Below are 18,719 nucleotides of genomic sequence, written 5' to 3' on the forward strand. Positions count from 1 at the left end.
GAGGAGGACTCCAGTGGCAACCTGTGAAGCTCTAGTGAACTCCCTTCCCAAGAGGGTCAAGGCAGAGATGGAAAATAATGGTGGCCACACAAAATATTGACACTTTGGGACAAATTTGGACATTTTTACTTAGGGGTGTACTTACTTTTGTTGCCAGTGGTTTAGACATTAATGGCTGTGTGTTGAATTATTTTGAGGGGACAGCAAATTTACACTGTTATACAAGCTGTACACTCACTACTTTACATTGCAGCAAAATGTCATTTCTTCAGTGTTGCCACATGAAAAGATATAATAAAATATTTACAACAATGTGAGGGGTGTACTCACTTTTGTGAGATACTGTAGTTTGCTAGTATACTTTATAGGTTAATGTTTTATCAGGATTCAAAGAAAGCAGATACCCGATAATATTAAAGCGGAGGTTCACCCAGGGCCGATCCTAGGGTCACAGGCGCCAGGGTGCAGAAATATTTCTGCCGCCCCCACATGGGCGTGGTCATTTTACTAACTCCTCCCCTTTACAAATGTTTCTATGGCAATGACTCAACCACAGAGATGCTGTCCCACAAAGTCTTCATTAACCTGGGATCCTTACATGATCTTTTAACACTAAACAAAATACAGGAAGAGAAGCAAAGTACTGTATTGGGACCTGGAGAAGGGCCTCTGTGATGGACACAGAGAGGGCTTCTGTTAGAGGGTCTGTTAGATGTTCGGTGCCCCCACCTCTGCAGGCGCCTGGGTGCAATGCACCCTGTGCACCCTGCCTAGGATCGGCCCTGGGTTCACCCAAAAAACAAGTATATAACATTACATTCAGTATACCTCAAACATGTACAGTATGCCGTTTTTTTTTTTGGGGGGGTGTACATACGGTATTATCTGTATTTTCCTTCCGGCTTCCGGGTACTCGCTCCCGCGGGAGTGGACGTTCCTGTGCAGTGCCGCAATGTCATCTGGGACTTCGCCCATGTGATTGACGTGCCTGAGAAAAACTCCCCCCCCCCCGGCGGATAAGGCGTGTCACGACTTTCCGAAAGTAGCCGAACCGCGAGTCAGCTCTATACGGCGCCTGCGCAGTCAGCTCTACACGGCTCCTAGTCAGTGCGCAGGCGCCGTATAGAGCCGACTCGTGGTTCGGCTACTTTCAGAAAGTCGTGACGCGCCTTATCCGCCGGGGGGAGTTTTTCTCAGGCACGTCAATCACATGGGCGAAGTCCCAGATGACATTGCGGCACTGCACAGGAACGCCCACTCCCGCGGGAGCGAGTGCCCGGAAGCCAGGAGGAAAATACCGATAATACCGTATGTACACCCTCCCCAAAAAAAAAAACGGCATACTGTACGTTTTTTGGGTGAACCTCCGCTTTAAGAAATCTTTAATAAAATATTTGCCACACTGCTGAAATAAAAATACATTATTGGTTTCTATGGAATATGTAAAGTAACATTATTATTTTTTGGTGTTTAACTTGTTTGCTGCAACATCATATTTTAGGATATAACGATATAAATTTGGCTGATTCTTGTACTCAATCATTATAAAGAGTGTTCGTCTGTTGGCTGTACTGCATTTTCCTTCCCAGTAGCCGTCACCAGAAAGGGTCAGGGGGGTGTTTTTTTTCCCTTCAATACACACTTTAGCTACATCGGGAATGTGGAGTTTAAAGCTAACGTCGATGTTATTCGGTAGAACACCATTCAGAGGTTGCACCAGCTCATAGTGCTTAGCCCAGTTAGTGTATGTTAGAGGAAACATTGGCCACTTCACCTTGGGGTTGGTACAGATAATAAGATAATTGCACAGATAGTCATATGAAGTATTATCACTGTTTGCAGGCTTGACAAAAATGTCCATCACATAGGTTCCTGATTGTGGAACACGAACTTTCATTTCCACTTTGTCCTCTGTCTGTGTTCTAAATATATATCTTTCACCTTTCTCTGGTGTCATGTTTACTTTATCAGAGTGTAAGGAACAAAGAAAACATAAGTCTTTCTTCAGTGCAAAGCAAATACTACAACAGCCATCTTCAGTATAAATGATGGGGTCAGGGTGGGAGGGCTCAACTAGTCCTGCCGCCTCAGTCACCCAACTTGGACCAACAGGGTTATTAAGACATTCAGGGATCTTCACGCTTGTGTCAATTGACTTGCAATCTATTCTGTATTCCAGAACAAAGTCGTATAGATCGTCACTCTCTTGTTTCTTAGCGAATAGCTGAAGTTTATGTTGTCCAGTTTCTTTGGGATAAACATCAAGCTTCATGCCGCAGTTTAGCAACTTCATAACTCCACATCTCTCGTTTCCATTCAGTGAAAATAAGAAAAGCCTATCATGACGAGCTTCAATGGCGATGGAGACTTTTCCTTTCACTAAACAGAATGAAACCTTTTATATATTAGATCATTCGTAAATAAAAAATAATTTTAGCTGAAAAGTTATACTTTACACATGTGCATTTTATTTGAATTCTATTGGCCTGGTTCACTAAAAGGTGAAATCAGTTTGCCTTTTTCATCATATTGTTACATGCTAGTTTTTAGTTAAACCTGATTCACTATAATGTTCTTGCTTTAATGACATCATAATGTATTTTATTTTAGTGCCAATAACATGAATGCACAATAGTTTGCACTTGTGAACAGGGCTGGTGCAAGGATTTTTGACACCCTAGGCGAAGCCTCATTTTGACGCCCCCCCCCGTGCTATTCGCTCCGCCCCTCACCATTTCCCACTCTGTACCCCCCTGCACAACCGGTACCCCCCACACCAGTTCCCACTCTGTACTCCCCTGCACAACCGGTACCCCCCACACCAGTTCCCACTCTGTACCCCCCTACACACACACCTGTCCCCCCCACACACACACCTGTCCCCCCCCCACACACACCTGTCTCCGACAACACCAGTTCCCACTCTGTACCCCCACACACAATCTGCCCCCCCCCACAAGTTCCCACTCTGTACCCCCCCCACACGTTCCCACTCTGTACCCCACACACACACAATCTGCTCCTCCACACGTTCCCACTCTGTACCCCCCCCCCACACACACACACACAATCTGCCCCCCCACACGTTCCCACTCTGTACCCCCACACACAATCTGCCCCCCCCACATGTTCCCACTCTGTCCCACACACACACACACACACAAATATCTGCCCCCCCACACACACAAACCAGTTCCCCCTCTGTACACATTTTGACAGCAGAGACTAGAGTACATTTTTTAATCTCTTGTGACAGGGTGCAGGCTGCAGCACTGAGCGTCCTGCTTGTGCTTCTATTGTGTACCTGAGCCAGCAGGGGGGGAGTTGTGTGAAGTCTGAAGGAGAACGGCACTGCTGCCCGTCTGTCTCCTCTTCTCACTACAGATCCCCGAGCGACCAGGAGGGGTGGAGGGGCGATCGGACATCGTAGCAAGCATGCGGCTTGCATGTAGGGCTTCCATGATCTCACCCACCCTGGCCAGTTCAGCAGCAACTTCCACCATCAATCCTCATGCAGATTGCAGAACTTCCGGCCAGGTGCTGTCCCAGCTCTCTCCCCTCATCTCACTGCCGCTGCTACAGCGCTGCAGGCTGGGAATAGCGTTGTGAAGGTGATGTCTTCACAGGCGCACACCCCCCCAGCCTGGCGGCTGGCGCCAAAGGAAGGTTTTTTTCAAAATTCCAGTCCAGGAGGTATTTTGATGATCCGAATCCCCAGCGAATGATCCGCTCCCCCTACCCTGGCGCTCTAGGCAGCCGCCTGACTTGCCTATGCCTAGCGCTGGCCCTGCTTGTGAATAAGCTTGTCATTTGCAGGTATGCTGCACACATTTTGCACCAGGTGGTAAAATTTGTGTTTCAGTCGGCTTATTTTCTTTTGAAGGATATATTTAGCTGCTGACAAGCAAGATGGGTCATTCTCTGCGTTCAAAATTTTCCTCCGAGGTGCATTGTATTAACGTTCTTGTTTTTTTTGCATGTAAAATGAATGGGTTGGCAATGCACCATAATGTCCCAAAGTATGGGCATGCACTGTTTGGCAACACTGCACCCCACAATGCATGGTAGTATGTTACAGTGCCCTGTTGGACTCTGAAACATACGTGCTTTGGAGTCACGTTGACTTGCTGCGTTCAGGTTCCATTCAAAATCAATGGCACTACAATGTGCTAATGCAGATACCCTGCAATAATGTGCTTTGCAGTAACACACCTCAGTGGAGGAACATGAACCCAGTGTTAGGCCCCTTTTACACTGGGGCAGGACGTGCGGTGGCGTTATAGCACCACTAAAAATACACTGTCGGAATTGCCGCGGAATTCGACTGCTAGCGGTGCGGTATTAACCCCCGCTAGTGGCCGAAAAAGGGTTAATACCGCTCGCAATGCGCCTCTACAGAGGTGCATTGCCGGCAGTATTACCGCAATGTCCCATTGTTTTCAATGGGAAGGAGCGGTGAAGGAGCGGTATACACACCGCTCCTCTCACCGCTCCAAAGATGCTGTTTGCAGGAGATTTTTTTCTCTCCCGCCAGCGCAAAGCAGGGGTAAGAAACTAAAAGATCTCTTAGTAAAATCAGCACACTGTACACACATTACACATAGTTAGGCACAAAATTAACCCATTAACTACTTGCCGACCGCCCACCGCCGTTATACGTCATCACTTTAGAGATGAATATCTCGGTAACGGTAGCAGCTGCTGCCACAATCGAGATATTCATCTCTTCTGTGGGCGGCCGTGTTAACGATAATGGCGGTCTCCGCGGCGAATCCGCCGCGAGATCGCCGTTATCGGTGGCGGGAGAGGGGCCCCCCCCCCCCTCCCGCCGCTGTTCCGCGCCCTCCGCCGCTTACCGGAGCCGTCGGTAGCGGCGGAGGAGATCGCGACCATCCGGCAGCTGAGCGGGGACGAGACTGAAGGAAAAATCTCCTTCGCCCGTCCCCATAGCTCCGCTGGGCGGAAGTGACGTCAAAACGTCAGTCCCGCCCAGCGTCTTAAAGAAACATTTTTTTTTTTGTCATTTGAAAAAATGACATTTCCAAATTTTTTTTTTATTTTTTTTGCATTTAAGCCTAAATATGAGATCTGAGGTCTTTTTGACCCCAGATCCCATATTTAAGAGGACCTGTCATGCTTTTTTCTATTACAAGGGATGTTTACATTCCTTGTAATAGGAATAAAAGTGATAATTTTTTTTTTTTTTTCAGTGTTAAAAATTGTAAAATAAATAAAAATAAATGCGAAAAGCAAAAAAAAAAATTTTTTAAAGCGCCCCGTCCCGACGAGCTCGCGCGTAGAAGCGAACGTATACGCGAGTAGCGCCGACATATGAAAACGGTATTCAAACCACACAAGTGAGGTATCGCCGCGATCGTTAGAGCGAGAGCATTAATTTTAGCCCTAGGCCTACTCTGTAACTCAAAAAATGCAACCTGTAGAATTTTTTAAACGTCGCCTATCAAGATTTTTAAGGGTAAAAGTTTGACGCCATGCCACGAGCGGGCGCAATTTTTAAGCGTGACATGTTGGGTATCATTTTACTCGGCGTAACATTATCTTTCACAATATATAAAAAAATTGGGCCAAATTTATTGTTGTCTTATTTTTTCATTTAAAAAAGTGAATTTTTTCCAAAAAAAGTGCGCTTGTAAGACCGCTGCGCAAATACGGTGTGACAAAAAGTATTGCAATGACTTCCATTTTATTCTCTAGGGTGTTAGAAAAAAAATATATATAATGTTTGGGGGTTTTAAGTAATTTTCTAGCAAAAAAAAATGGTTTTGTCTCGTAAACACCGACTCTGAAAAACAGGCCCGGGGCTAAAGTGGTTAAATACCCTAGATGTTAACCCCTTCCCAGACAATGTCATTAGTACAATGACAGTGTATATTATTAGCACTGATCACTATAATAATGTCACTGGTGATGTCAGTGGCAGTTAGTCAGTCCCCGCCCCCCAGTGTCAGTTAGTTTCATATTGCCCTCTGCACTATCGCTGTCCAATTATAAGTTGTAGATCACCGCCATTAGTAGTATAAAAAAAAGCAAAAATCCCAGTATACGGTCATGGCCGAAATTGTTGGCGCCCCAGAAATGTTTTCAGAAAATCAAGTATTTCTCACAGAAAAGTATTGCAGTAACACATGCTTTGCTATCCACTTAAGGACCGGACCAATATGCTGCCTAAAGACCCAAGGTGTTTTTACAATTTGCCACTGCGCTGCTTTAACTGGTAATTGCGAGGTCATGCAATGTTGTACCGAAACAAAATTTGCGTCCTTTTCTTCCCACAAATAGAGCTTTCTTTTGATGGTATTTGATTGCCTCTGCGATTTTATTTTTTTGCGATATAAACGGAAAAAGACCGAAAATTTTGAAAAAAAATGATTTTTCTTATAACAAAAAGTAAAAAATATCGAATAAACTAAATTTTAGTCAAACATTTAGGCCAAAATGTATTCAGCCACATGTCTTTATTAAAAAAAATCGCAATAATCGTATATTTATTGGTTTTCGCAAAAGTTATAGCGTCTACAAACTAGGGTACATTTTCTGGAATTTACACAGCTTTTAATTTATGACTTCCTATCTCATTTCTTGAGGTGCTAAAATGTCAAGGCAGTACAAAACCCCCCCAAATGACCCCATTTTGGAAAGTAGACACCCTAAGGAAACTGCTGAGAGGCATGTTGAGTCCATTGAATATTTTTTTTTTTGTTCCCAAGTGATTGAATAATGACAAAAAAAAAAAAAAATTGTCACTAAATGATATATTGCTCACACATGCCATGGTTATATGTGGAATTGCACCCCAAAATACATTCGGCTGCTTCTCCTGAGTACGGGGATACCACATGTTTGGGACTTTTTGGGAGCCTAGCTGCGTATGGGGCCCCAAAAACCAAGCACCGCATTTCTAAGGGCGCAAATTTTTGATTTCACTCCTCATTACCTATCACAGTTTCGAAGGCCATAAAATGCCAAAATAGCACAAAACCCCCCCAAATGACCCCATTTTGGAAAGTAGACACCCCAAGCTATTTGCTGAGAGGCATGTTGAGTCCATGGAATATTTTTTTTTTTTTTGCCCCAAGTGATTGAATAATGACCAAAAAAAAAATGTACAAAACATTGTCACTAAATGATATATTTCTCACACATGCCATGGTTATATGTGGAATTGCACCCCAAAATACATTCTACTGCTTCTCCTGAGTACGGGGATACCACATGTGTGGGACTTTTTGGGAGCCTAGCCGCATATGGAATTACACCCCAAAATACATTCTGCTGCTTCTCCTGAGTACGGGGATACCACATGTGTGAGACTTTTTGGGAGCAGTCGGCTTATTTTCTTTTGAAGGATATATTTAGCTGCTGACAAGCAAGATGGGTCATTCTCTGCGTTCAAAATTTTCCTCCGAGGTGCATTGTATTAACGTTCTTGTTTTTTTTGCATGTAAAATGAATGGGTTGGCAATGCACCATAATGTCCCAAAGTATGGGCATGCACTGTTTGGCAACACTGCACCCCACAATGCATGGTAGTATGTTACAGTGCCCTGTTGGACTCTGAAACATACGTGCTTTGGAGTCACGTTGACTTGCTGCGTTCAGGTTCCATTCAAAATCAATGGCACTACAATGTGCTAATGCAGATACCCTGCAATAATGTGCTTTGCAGTAACACACCTCAGTGGAGGAACATGAACCCAGTGTTAGGCCCCTTTTACACTGGGGCAGGACGTGCGGTGGCGTTATAGCACCACTAAAAATACACTGTCGGAATTGCCGCGGAATTCGACTGCTAGCGGTGCGGTATTAACCCCCGCTAGTGGCCGAAAAAGGGTTAATACCGCTCGCAATGCGCCTCTACAGAGGTGCATTGCCGGCAGTATTACCGCAATGTCCCATTGTTTTCAATGGGAAGGATCGGTGAAGGAGCGGTATACACACCGCTCCTCTCACCGCTCCAAAGATGCTGTTTGCAGGAGATTTTTTTCTCTCCCGCCAGCGCAAAGCAGGGGTAAGAAACTAAAAGATCTCTTAGTAAAATCAGCACACTGTACACACATTACACATAGTTAGGCACAAAATTAACCCATTAACTACTTGCCGACCGCCCACCGCCGTTATACGTCATCACTTTAGAGATGAATATCTCGGTAACGGTAGCAGCTGCTGCCACAATCGAGATATTCATCTCTTCTGTGGGCGGCCGTGTTAACGATAATGGCGGTCTCCGCGGCGAATCCGCCGCGAGATCGCCGTTATCGGTGGCGGGAGAGGGGCCCCCCCCCCCCCCCCCCGCTGTTCCGCGCCCTCCGCCGCTTACCGGAGCCGTCGGTAGCGGCGGAGGAGATCGCGACCATCCGGCAGCTGAGCGGGGACGAGACTGAAGGAAAAATCTCCTTCGCCCGTCCCCATAGCTCCGCTGGGCGGAAGTGACGTCAAAACGTCAGTCCCGCCCAGCGTCTTAAAGAAACATTTTTTTTTTTGTCATTTGAAAAAATGACATTTCCAAATTTTTTTTTTATTTTTTTTGCATTTAAGCCTAAATATGAGATCTGAGGTCTTTTTGACCCCAGATCCCATATTTAAGAGGACCTGTCATGCTTTTTTCTATTACAAGGGATGTTTACATTCCTTGTAATAGGAATAAAAGTGATAATTTTTTTTTTTTTTTCAGTGTTAAAAATTGTAAAATAAATAAAAATAAATGCGAAAAGCAAAAAAAAATTTTTTTAAAGCGCCCCGTCCCGACGAGCTCGCGCGTAGAAGCGAACGTATACGCGAGTAGCGCCGACATATGAAAACGGTATTCAAACCACACAAGTGAGGTATCGCCGCGATCGTTAGAGCGAGAGCATTAATTTTAGCCCTAGGCCTACTCTGTAACTCAAAAAATGCAACCTGTAGAATTTTTTAAACGTCGCCTATCAAGATTTTTAAGGGTAAAAGTTTGACGCCATGCCACGAGCGGGCGCAATTTTTAAGCGTGACATGTTGGGTATCATTTTACTCGGCGTAACATTATCTTTCACAATATATAAAAAAATTGGGCCAAATTTATTGTTGTCTTATTTTTTCATTTAAAAAAGTGAATTTTTTCCAAAAAAAGTGCGCTTGTAAGACCGCTGCGCAAATACGGTGTGACAAAAAGTATTGCAATGACTTCCATTTTATTCTCTAGGGTGTTAGAAAAAAAAAAATATATAATGTTTGGGGGTTTTAAGTAATTTTCTAGCAAAAAAAAATGGTTTTGTCTCGTAAACACCGACTCTGAAAAACAGGCCCGGGGCTAAAGTGGTTAAATACCCTAGATGTTAACCCCTTCCCAGACAATGTCATTAGTACAATGACAGTGTATATTATTAGCACTGATCACTATAATAATGTCACTGGTGATGTCAGTGGCAGTTAGTCAGTCCCCGCCCCCCAGTGTCAGTTAGTTTCATATTGCCCTCTGCACTATCGCTGTCCAATTATAAGTTGTAGATCACCGCCATTAGTAGTATAAAAAAAAGCAAAAATCCCAGTATACGGTCATGGCCGAAATTGTTGGCGCCCCAGAAATGTTTTCAGAAAATCAAGTATTTCTCACAGAAAAGTATTGCAGTAACACATGCTTTGCTATCCACTTAAGGACCGGACCAATATGCTGCCTAAAGACCCAAGGTGTTTTTACAATTTGCCACTGCGCTGCTTTAACTGGTAATTGCGAGGTCATGCAATGTTGTACCGAAACAAAATTTGCGTCCTTTTCTTCCCACAAATAGAGCTTTCTTTTGATGGTATTTGATTGCCTCTGCGATTTTATTTTTTTGCGATATAAACGGAAAAAGACCGAAAATTTTGAAAAAAAATGATTTTTCTTATAACAAAAAGTAAAAAATATCGAATAAACTAAATTTTAGTCAAACATTTAGGCCAAAATGTATTCAGCCACATGTCTTTATTAAAAAAAATCGCAATAATCGTATATTTATTGGTTTTCGCAAAAGTTATAGCGTCTACAAACTAGGGTACATTTTCTGGAATTTACACAGCTTTTAATTTATGACTTCCTATCTCATTTCTTGAGGTGCTAAAATGGCAGGGCAGTACAAAACCCACCCAAATGACCCCATTTTGGAAAGTAGACACCCTAAGGAAACTGCTGAGAGGCATGTTGAGTCCATTGAATATTTTTTTTTTTGTTCCCAAGTGATTGAATAATGACAAAAAAAAAAAAAAATTGTCACTAAATGATATATTGCTCACACATGCCATGGTTATATGTGGAATTGCACCCCAAAATACATTCGGCTGCTTCTCCTGAGTACGGGGATACCACATGTTTGGGACTTTTTGGGAGCCTAGCTGCGTATGGGGCCCCAAAAACCAAGCACCGCATTTCTAAGGGCGCAAATTTTTGATTTCACTCCTCATTACCTATCACAGTTTCGAAGGCCATAAAATGCCAAAATAGCACAAAACCCCCCCAAATGACCCCATTTTGGAAAGTAGACACCCCAAGCTATTTGCTGAGAGGCATGTTGAGTCCATGGAATATTTTTTTTTTTTTTGCCCCAAGTGATTGAATAATGACCAAAAAAAAAATGTACAAAACATTGTCACTAAATGATATATTTCTCACACATGCCATGGTTATATGTGGAATTGCACCCCAAAATACATTCTACTGCTTCTCCTGAGTACGGGGATACCACATGTGTGGGACTTTTTGGGAGCCTAGCCGCATATGAGACCTCAAAAACCAATCGCCACCTTCAAGATTTCTAAGGACATACATTTTTGATTTCACTCACACAAATCTTGAAGGCAGTGCTTGGTTTTCGGGGCCCCGTAGGCGGCTAGTCCCACACATGTGGTATCCCCGTACTCAGGAGAAGCAGCAGACTGTATTTCGGGGTGTAATTCCACATATGCCCATGGCATGTGTGAGAAATATATCATTTAGTGACAACGTTTTGCAATTTTTATTTTTTGGTCATTATTCAATGACTTGGGGCAAAAAAATTAAATATTCCATGGACTCAACATTTAGTGACAACTTTTTGAATTTTTTATTTTTTTTTGTCATTATTCAATCACTTTGGACAAAAAAAAATAATTCAATGGACTCAACATGCCTCTCAGCAGTTTCTTTGGGGTGTCTACTTTCCAAAATGGGGTCCTTAGGGGGGGGTTTTGTGCTATTTTTGCATTTTATGGCCTTCGAAACTGTGATAGGTAGTGAGGAGTGAAATCAAAAATTGACACCCTTAGAAAACCATGAAGGCGCTGATTGGTTTTTGGGGTCCCGTACGCGGCTAGGCTCCCAAAAAGTCTCACACATGTGGTATCCCCGTACTCAGGAGAAGCAGCAGAATGTATTTTGGGGTGTAATTCCACATATGGATTGATCGGTGGGTATGCCCACCATTAGAATACCTCCCTTCATCCACCCACTTCTAATGATGGGCATACATGCACCATTTATATATGCCGAAGCATGGGGGCATCCTCCCGCAAAAAAGTTATGCCGCGTACACACGGTCGGACTTTTCTATGCCGCGTACACACGGTCCGACTTTTCTATGCCGTGTACACATGGTCAGACTTTTCCACGGGAAAGCCTCCGTAGGAATGTCAACCGTATGTACGCGGCATTAGGAGCAAGATCGCTCCTCCGCCCCTAATGCCCCCATGCTTCGGCATATATGCTCTTTTTTAACTGTGGTGGTGAAATCACCTACTACAGCACTGGAGTCGCAGCTTTTTATATCGTTGGAGCAAACGCTGTTGCTGTCAAGATAAATAAGTCCGAGCTGAATGGCGTACCTGAAAACAGTAAAGTAAATTACATACCTGAAAAGCAAGCATGAAAAAACATAACAACAATAAAACTTTGCAGAATAGAATACAGTAAAAAAGAGAAGAACAATAGAGAGAGAATAGAGAGGGAGAGAACCCTAAAACGACAACTATTTTTTTTTTTAACACTTTTTTTTGTAACTGTTCAACTTTTCGGTTCCAGGTTTGGGTCTCTCAAAATGCGATGGCATCTTGGGAGACCCTGTGTAAGTGTGCTTAGCCTGTGAAATGTTTTACCCTACACTAATAATTAACTTGTGTGTGGAAGCGTTCAAAACATTCACCAATACAAAGACCAGGATTGGCAGGACATTGGGGAAAAAAATAACGGGTGTCACGCCTAAATCCGCGCTTTCTACAGACACGACATTTTCTTTGGGGGGCTTGTTGGGTAGGGGTACTCTCGAGGGGATACAAAAAATGCCTCTCATGCAGTCGGCTTACTGCATTTGGTAGGGGATGGTGAGGTACAGTACCGCCTGGATACAGGAGTTCTGTGATGATATCCTTCTGGAATTGAAGGAAGGATCCATTCTGTCCTGAAGCTCTGTATAAGACAAAAGCATTCAGTAGAGCCAATTGAAATAAATGTAGAGACACTTTTTTGTACCAGCGTCTCGTCTTACGGGCAATATGATACAGCACCATCAACTGGTCGTTGAGGTCCACCCCTTCCATATTTTGGTTATATTCGTGGATACAGAGGGGTTTCTCCACAACACCAGTCACCGTACGAATTTGTACTGTCGTGTCTGCGTGAAGGGTGGTAAGAACGAAAACATTCTTATTGTCCCGCCACTTCACAGCGAGCAAATTATTACATCTGTAGCAGGCTCTCGCCCCCAGCCTAAGACGAGAATCTACAAGCCTCTGGGGAAAGCCCCGGCGATTAGGTCGCACGGTGCCACATGCTCCAATCTGATGATCGAACAAGTGACTAAAAAGTGGCACGCTGCTGTAATAATTGTCCACATATAAGTGGTACCCCTTTCCGAATAAGGGTGACACCAAGTCCCAAACGATCTTGCCAGCGCTCCCTATGTAATCTGGGCATCCTTCCGGCTCTACCTGACTATCTTTGCCCTCATAAACCCTAAAGCTCCATGTGTAGCCTGTTGCTTATATAGCTTGACCCCGTATCTGGCACGCTTGTTGGGAAGGTACTGCTTGAAAGACAAGCGGCCAGAAAATTTAATTAGGGACTAGTGAATGCATACAACCTGCTGGGGATTAAACAAGGCTGCAAAACGTTCGTTGAAATGGTTTATGAGGGGCCGAATTTTGTAGAACCGGTCAAATTCAGGGTCTCCACGTGGACGACAAAGTGCATTGTCACTGAAATGCAGGAACCGCAGGATCGCCTCGTATCGTTTCCTGGCCATGTGAGCAGAGAACACGGGCATATGGTCAATTGGATGTGTGGACCAATACATCCGCAATTCCGGAAATTGGTGTATGCCCATGTTGAGGGTAAGGCCCAGAAAGGTCTTAAATTCGGAAACCTCAAGAGGTTTCCATTCTTTGGCAAGGAGGGTCTGGGGATTAGCGGCGATGTAGGTACCAGCATATAAATTACTCTGGTCCACAATAGATCTATAGAGATCTTACGTGAAATACAGCGAATAAAAATCAAGTGCCATAAAATTCGCTGTATCCACCTGAATACCGGGTTGGCCAGTGAATGGGGGAAGTACGGGTGCTGCAGAAGTGGTGGGGACCCAATCAGGATAGGCAAATTCTGCAGGAAGGACACTATGGGCACGACGGGCCTGTCTTTGTCTTCTTCTTGGTGGCAGCGGGACACTACTCGTGCTTGCCACCTCGCCAGCTTGAACTGCACTTATGGGACTCGCCACGTCGCCACGTCTTACTGCAGTGCTGGATGAACCACCAGGGTGTACTAGGCCGCTGGTGCTTGCCAATCCACCAGAAGGAATAGTGGCGCTAGTACTGGCTCTCTGCTCCATACAAGGGTCCTGCGGTTCTTGCTGCTCAACAACATCAGAACGGGGTCGGGTATGCCTGGCCTTAGCAGGGACCACCACTCCGTCGTCAGAGCTATCTGACATGGAGCCGCTGTCGTAAACAGGTTCGTATTCTGAGCCAGATTCTGACAGATGCGTGACCTCCTCCTGTTCACTATCTGTCATGCTCAGAATCCTGACGGCCTCTTCACCACTGGTGATGATTCACAGGTAAAAAAAGCACCTGACTATAGAAAAGCAAATGTAGAAAACGCTTTGAATTTTTTTTTTAGCGATCGCAGGGATCAGGCCTGTCTCTGCGAACGCTGCAGTTGTGTGTCTTGTGTTTTTGAAGTGACAGTGATTGATCGATACTGCACTTGGGTGGGTTTGGCTGGGCAGTGGGGGAAAATGCAGGTGCTAGCGGGTATCTGGGCTGATTCCGCTAACAATGCGTTTTTGGGTACCCTAAACTGCTGGGTACGCTAGTATAGATCTGATCAGATCAGGCATCGATCCGTTCAGATACTATACCACTAAGGGGGGTGTATGCTTTGCGAGTGGGTGTAAGCGGTACTGGCATTAACCTAACGCTGCCTGGGGCGACGCAGACCCTGACTGACGCTAAAATGTAATTTATATCACCCGCCGGGCGATCAGGGGGTTAAACCTTTATTGGGTTATATATGGCGGGTGCCCTGATGCTATAAACAGCAAACTAACTAACCAGCGTCAACCGTAACACTTATACGGTGATCACTGGTGAAAGTGTTAACTAGGGGGCAATCAGGGGGTTAAAACCTTTATTAGGTAATATATGGGGGTACCTGATGCTTTCTAAAAACCTAAATTACTAACTGGCTAACCCGCGTCACCAGTGAAACTTATACGGTGATCACTGGTGAAAGGGTTAACTCTAGGGGCAATCAGGGATTAAAAACTTTATTTATGGGGGTACCTAACGCTATAGAACCTGACGGCGAACCTAAAAAAAAACTAACTGCCTAGCGGCAAGAGTGACACTAATACAGCGATCAGAAAATCGATCGTTAGTGACACTGGCAATAGGGGGTGAAAGGGTTAACTAGGGCGGTGATCAAGGGGTTAAACCTTTATTAGGGGGGGTAGGGGGCTACCCTGGACCTGAAGGGGGCTAAAACTAACTGCCCTAACACTTTTTTTTGTCACACTGACACTAAATGCTACTAAACTAGTGATCAGAAAATAAATGATCACTGCATTCAGTGACACTGTGACAGTGGACTGGGGGGGGGGGTGATCGGCGGTGACTGGGGGGGGTTAAATGTGCCTAATGTACAGGTGTTAGTGTGGTGTTTGGTGGAACTTACTTGTGTGATGTCTTCTCTCCTCAGCGGTGGTCGATATGACCACCACGAAGAGAGATCACACACTTCTCTCTTCCTGTGTTTACACTAAACACAGGAAGAGGCGGGGGGGCGCTGGCATTGGCTCAGAGTGATCGCAAGGGGGTGGCTGAAAACTAACAGCCGCCCCCTCATCCCGGATCGCTTCTGGAGCCTACGGAACCGCCGCATGTACCGGGGGGGGTCCCGATCGGACCCCTGACCCGCGTCTAGGCAGGGACGTACAGGTACGCCAATGTGCCTGTCCGTGCCATTCTGCCGACGTAAATGTACATGCGGCGGTCGGGAACCGGCTATACACATGTTTATTCCCCTTGTGTGTATTGGAACAAAACAAAAAAAGGGAGGAAAAAAAGCAAATTGGACATAATGTCACACAAAACTCCAAAAATGGGCTGGTCAAAATTCTTGGTACCCATAACTTAACTGCTTGCCGACCTGCCGCCGTCATTCTACGGCAGCAGGTCGGCTCTCCTGCGCGAGAGCCCGTCATACTACGTCGGCTCCCTCGCAGGCTATCAGGGGCGCGCGCGCGCCCCCCGCTCGCCCCCAACTCCCGTGTGCGTGCCCGGCGGGCGCAATCGCCGCCGGGCACATGCGATCGCTCGTAAACACACAGCTCCCGGTCCTGTCAGGGGGGGGGGAATGCTGATCTTCTGTTCATACAATGTATGAACAGAAGATCAGTGATTTCCCCTAGTGAGGCCACCCCCCCACAGTAAGAACACACCCAGGGACATACTTAACCCCTTCCCCGCCCCCTAGTGTTAACCCCTTCACTGCCAGTGGCATTTTTATAGTAATCCAATGCATTTTTATAGCACTGATCGCTATAAAAATGCCAATGGTCCCAAAAATGTGTCAAAAGTGTCCGAAGTGTCCGCCAGTACCGAAAAAAAATCGCTGATTGCCGCCATTACTAGTAAAAAAATATATTAATAAAAATACCCCCTATTTTGTAAACGCTATAACTTTTGCGCAAACCAATCAATAAACGCTTATTGCGATTTTTTTAACGAAAAATATGTAGAAGAATATGTATCGGCCTAAACTGAGGGAAAAAATTGTTTTTTTTTATATATTTTTGGGGATATTTATTACAGCAAAAAGTAAAAAAAATTCTGGGGTGCCAACAATTTCGGCCATGACTGTATATACCATAGTTTTGTAGGCACTATAACTTTAACGCAAATAAATCAATATATCAAAAACATGTAGCAGAATACATATTGGCCTAAAAGAGGACATTCGATTTTTAATTTTTTTTTATTGGATGTGTTTTATAACAGAAAGTAAAAAAAAATGTTTTCATCAAAATTCTCAGTATCATTCATTATATGTTTATATCAATTCATTTTATTCAACAAATAAAAAACCCAGTGGTGATCAAATACCATCAAAGGAAAGCTCTATTTGTGTGAGAAACATTATATACATTTTGCTTGGGTTCATGCAATTGCCAGTTAAAATAGCGCAATGCTGAATAGGAAAAAATGGCCTGGTCATGAAAGGGATAAAATCTTCTGGCACTCAAGTGGCTAACCAGTTCAGCTCGAGGACAAATTTTGTTGCACACATGTAAAAATCTTAATTTTTGGCAATAAAATTACTTAAACCCCAGAACATTATACATTTCATGAAAGCAGAGGCCCTGAAGAATAAAAAGATGATAGTTGCAATTTTTTTTTGTCACATGATAAAATATAACAAAATTCACTTCATGGCTAACACACACGATATAATGTCAATTTTAAAAGGTAAGGTTGTATCGACTAAAAAGGTCTTAAAATGCACCCATGATATCGCAAAAAATTATTGCAAAAAAATTCAGTACCCAAAAATGTCCATAGATGATGGTTTTAATGTCTTTACAGCTCATCAGTTTAGAGTTAATCAGGATCTCTTGTGCTAGAATTATTGCTCTCACTCTGACGTTCGTATCGATGTGTCACACAAGTGGTATGACAAGAGGCGGGGTCTCTAATTTGGCAAATTAGGTGGTCGTCTTAGGCCTCGCGGTCACAGGGGCCTCGTGCCCACCTAATTTGCCTAACACATGCAGCCGGTGCTGCAGATCCCCATCCTGCTTGCTCTCTCCGCTGGCAAATGACAGGAGTGGATCACAGGAGGAGAGACTGTCCTGCAGCCATTGTTGTCAGCAACCGGAATCGGGCTCTCTGTGTTTCCTGCCCATTACCCCTCCCTCCTGTCAGAGGAGGAGAGCGAACAGCCTGAAATCAGAGAAACTGCAGGCTCTTCTTTCCCCCCCTCCCTCTCCTCCTCTCGCTGCTGCGCTACTCAGGAGCGCTTGCTAGGACAGCCGCCCGCTATGTTTCTTCCCCCTCCTTCGTATTGGCCAAAGGAAAAATACAATCAAGAAGTAGGAGAGAGAGAGAGAGAGAAAGCTTTCAGGGAAGTGCACCCAGGACTCCAGAGGGAGAGGACAGTGCTGAGGGAACACCATCAGAGAGAGAGAACCCCACTGCCCTGTGCAACCAGAGGGAAAGCCACACAGCCTAGCGCCATCCGTGGTGAAGAAAGGAATTGAGTCATTGCCAGAATAAAGATCTGAGCGATACCCAGCAGAGTCGCCACAAGAAACCCAGAGTGAGCTGACTCCTGATCAGAGGACCGTTGTTGCTGTATTGCCGTGAATGGCACTGGACGACATTTACGTCCTTGCAACGTCATTTAGCGCAATACACGTCGGGAAATTTTAGGGACGGCGCATGCGCAGTACGTTCGGCGCGGGAACGCGCCTAATTTAAATGATCCACGCCCCTTACCCAGATCATTTGAATTAGGCGGGCTTGCGCCGGAGGATTTACGCTACTCCACCGCAACTTTACAGGCAAGTGCTTTGTGAATCAAGCACTTGCCCGTAAAACTTGCGGCGGCGTAACGTAAATGAGATACGTTACGGCGCCGCAAAGATGCGGCGATCTACAAGAATCTGGCCCAACATGTCTGTCTCTTTTCTCCTTTCAGAACGAGGATTTGTGTGTTTACATACACAAATTCCCGGGTTTTGGCTCTCGTGCCCGCGATCACGGGTTGTGCGACTGCTATGGCTATTAAAGGAGCCGTCGTACATATACAGCGATTTGCACATGAGAGCCAACCTGCCACTGTATATGTATGTGAGCTGGTCGGGAAGTGGTTAATGACGGCCCTGGCGGGGGTTCGGTAAAATGCACCTTCCCCTAAGTAGACAAAAATCCTTGCAGGGCCCAGTTTTTGTTGGTGCCATTTAAAGGCGTACCCCACCTTCTCTCATTTCTTCAGGGTGCACTGACAATAAACAAGGAAACTGCTAATCCTTAAGACACGTTTAGAGTACAGTTGTGTTGCTGAGATAGAGCTATAGAGCTGCTTTTATAGATATATTTGTTTACCTTCATTACCTGAGGGCAGTTCTACTCTGGTTAGTGAACTGCACTTTAATTGTCATTTATGCTAGCTCTTAATTACAGTCAAATACTGTAGTGTCTACTCATAACGACCAAAA

The 18,719-nt window shown here is 44.8% G+C and overlaps 1 protein-coding gene across 1 annotated transcript in view; it reads right to left on the reverse strand.

Annotated features, from left to right (window-relative positions):
- Nucleotides 1-1,371: 1,371 nt before the first annotated feature.
- LOC120936420 (kyphoscoliosis peptidase-like) overlaps nucleotides 1,372-18,719 on the reverse strand; it is a 222,743-nt gene continuing 205,395 nt past the window's right edge. The window contains exon 10 of the mRNA XM_040348731.1: nucleotides 1,372-2,379. Within this exon, the coding sequence (XP_040204665.1) occupies nucleotides 1,457-2,379 (923 nt within the window). The 3' untranslated portion in view covers nucleotides 1,372-1,456. The remainder of the gene's footprint in view (nucleotides 2,380-18,719) is intronic.

The sequence above is a fragment of the Rana temporaria genome, chromosome 4 (genome assembly GCF_905171775.1).
Source record: "Rana temporaria chromosome 4, aRanTem1.1, whole genome shotgun sequence".
Taxonomy (NCBI): domain Eukaryota; kingdom Metazoa; phylum Chordata; class Amphibia; order Anura; family Ranidae; genus Rana; species Rana temporaria.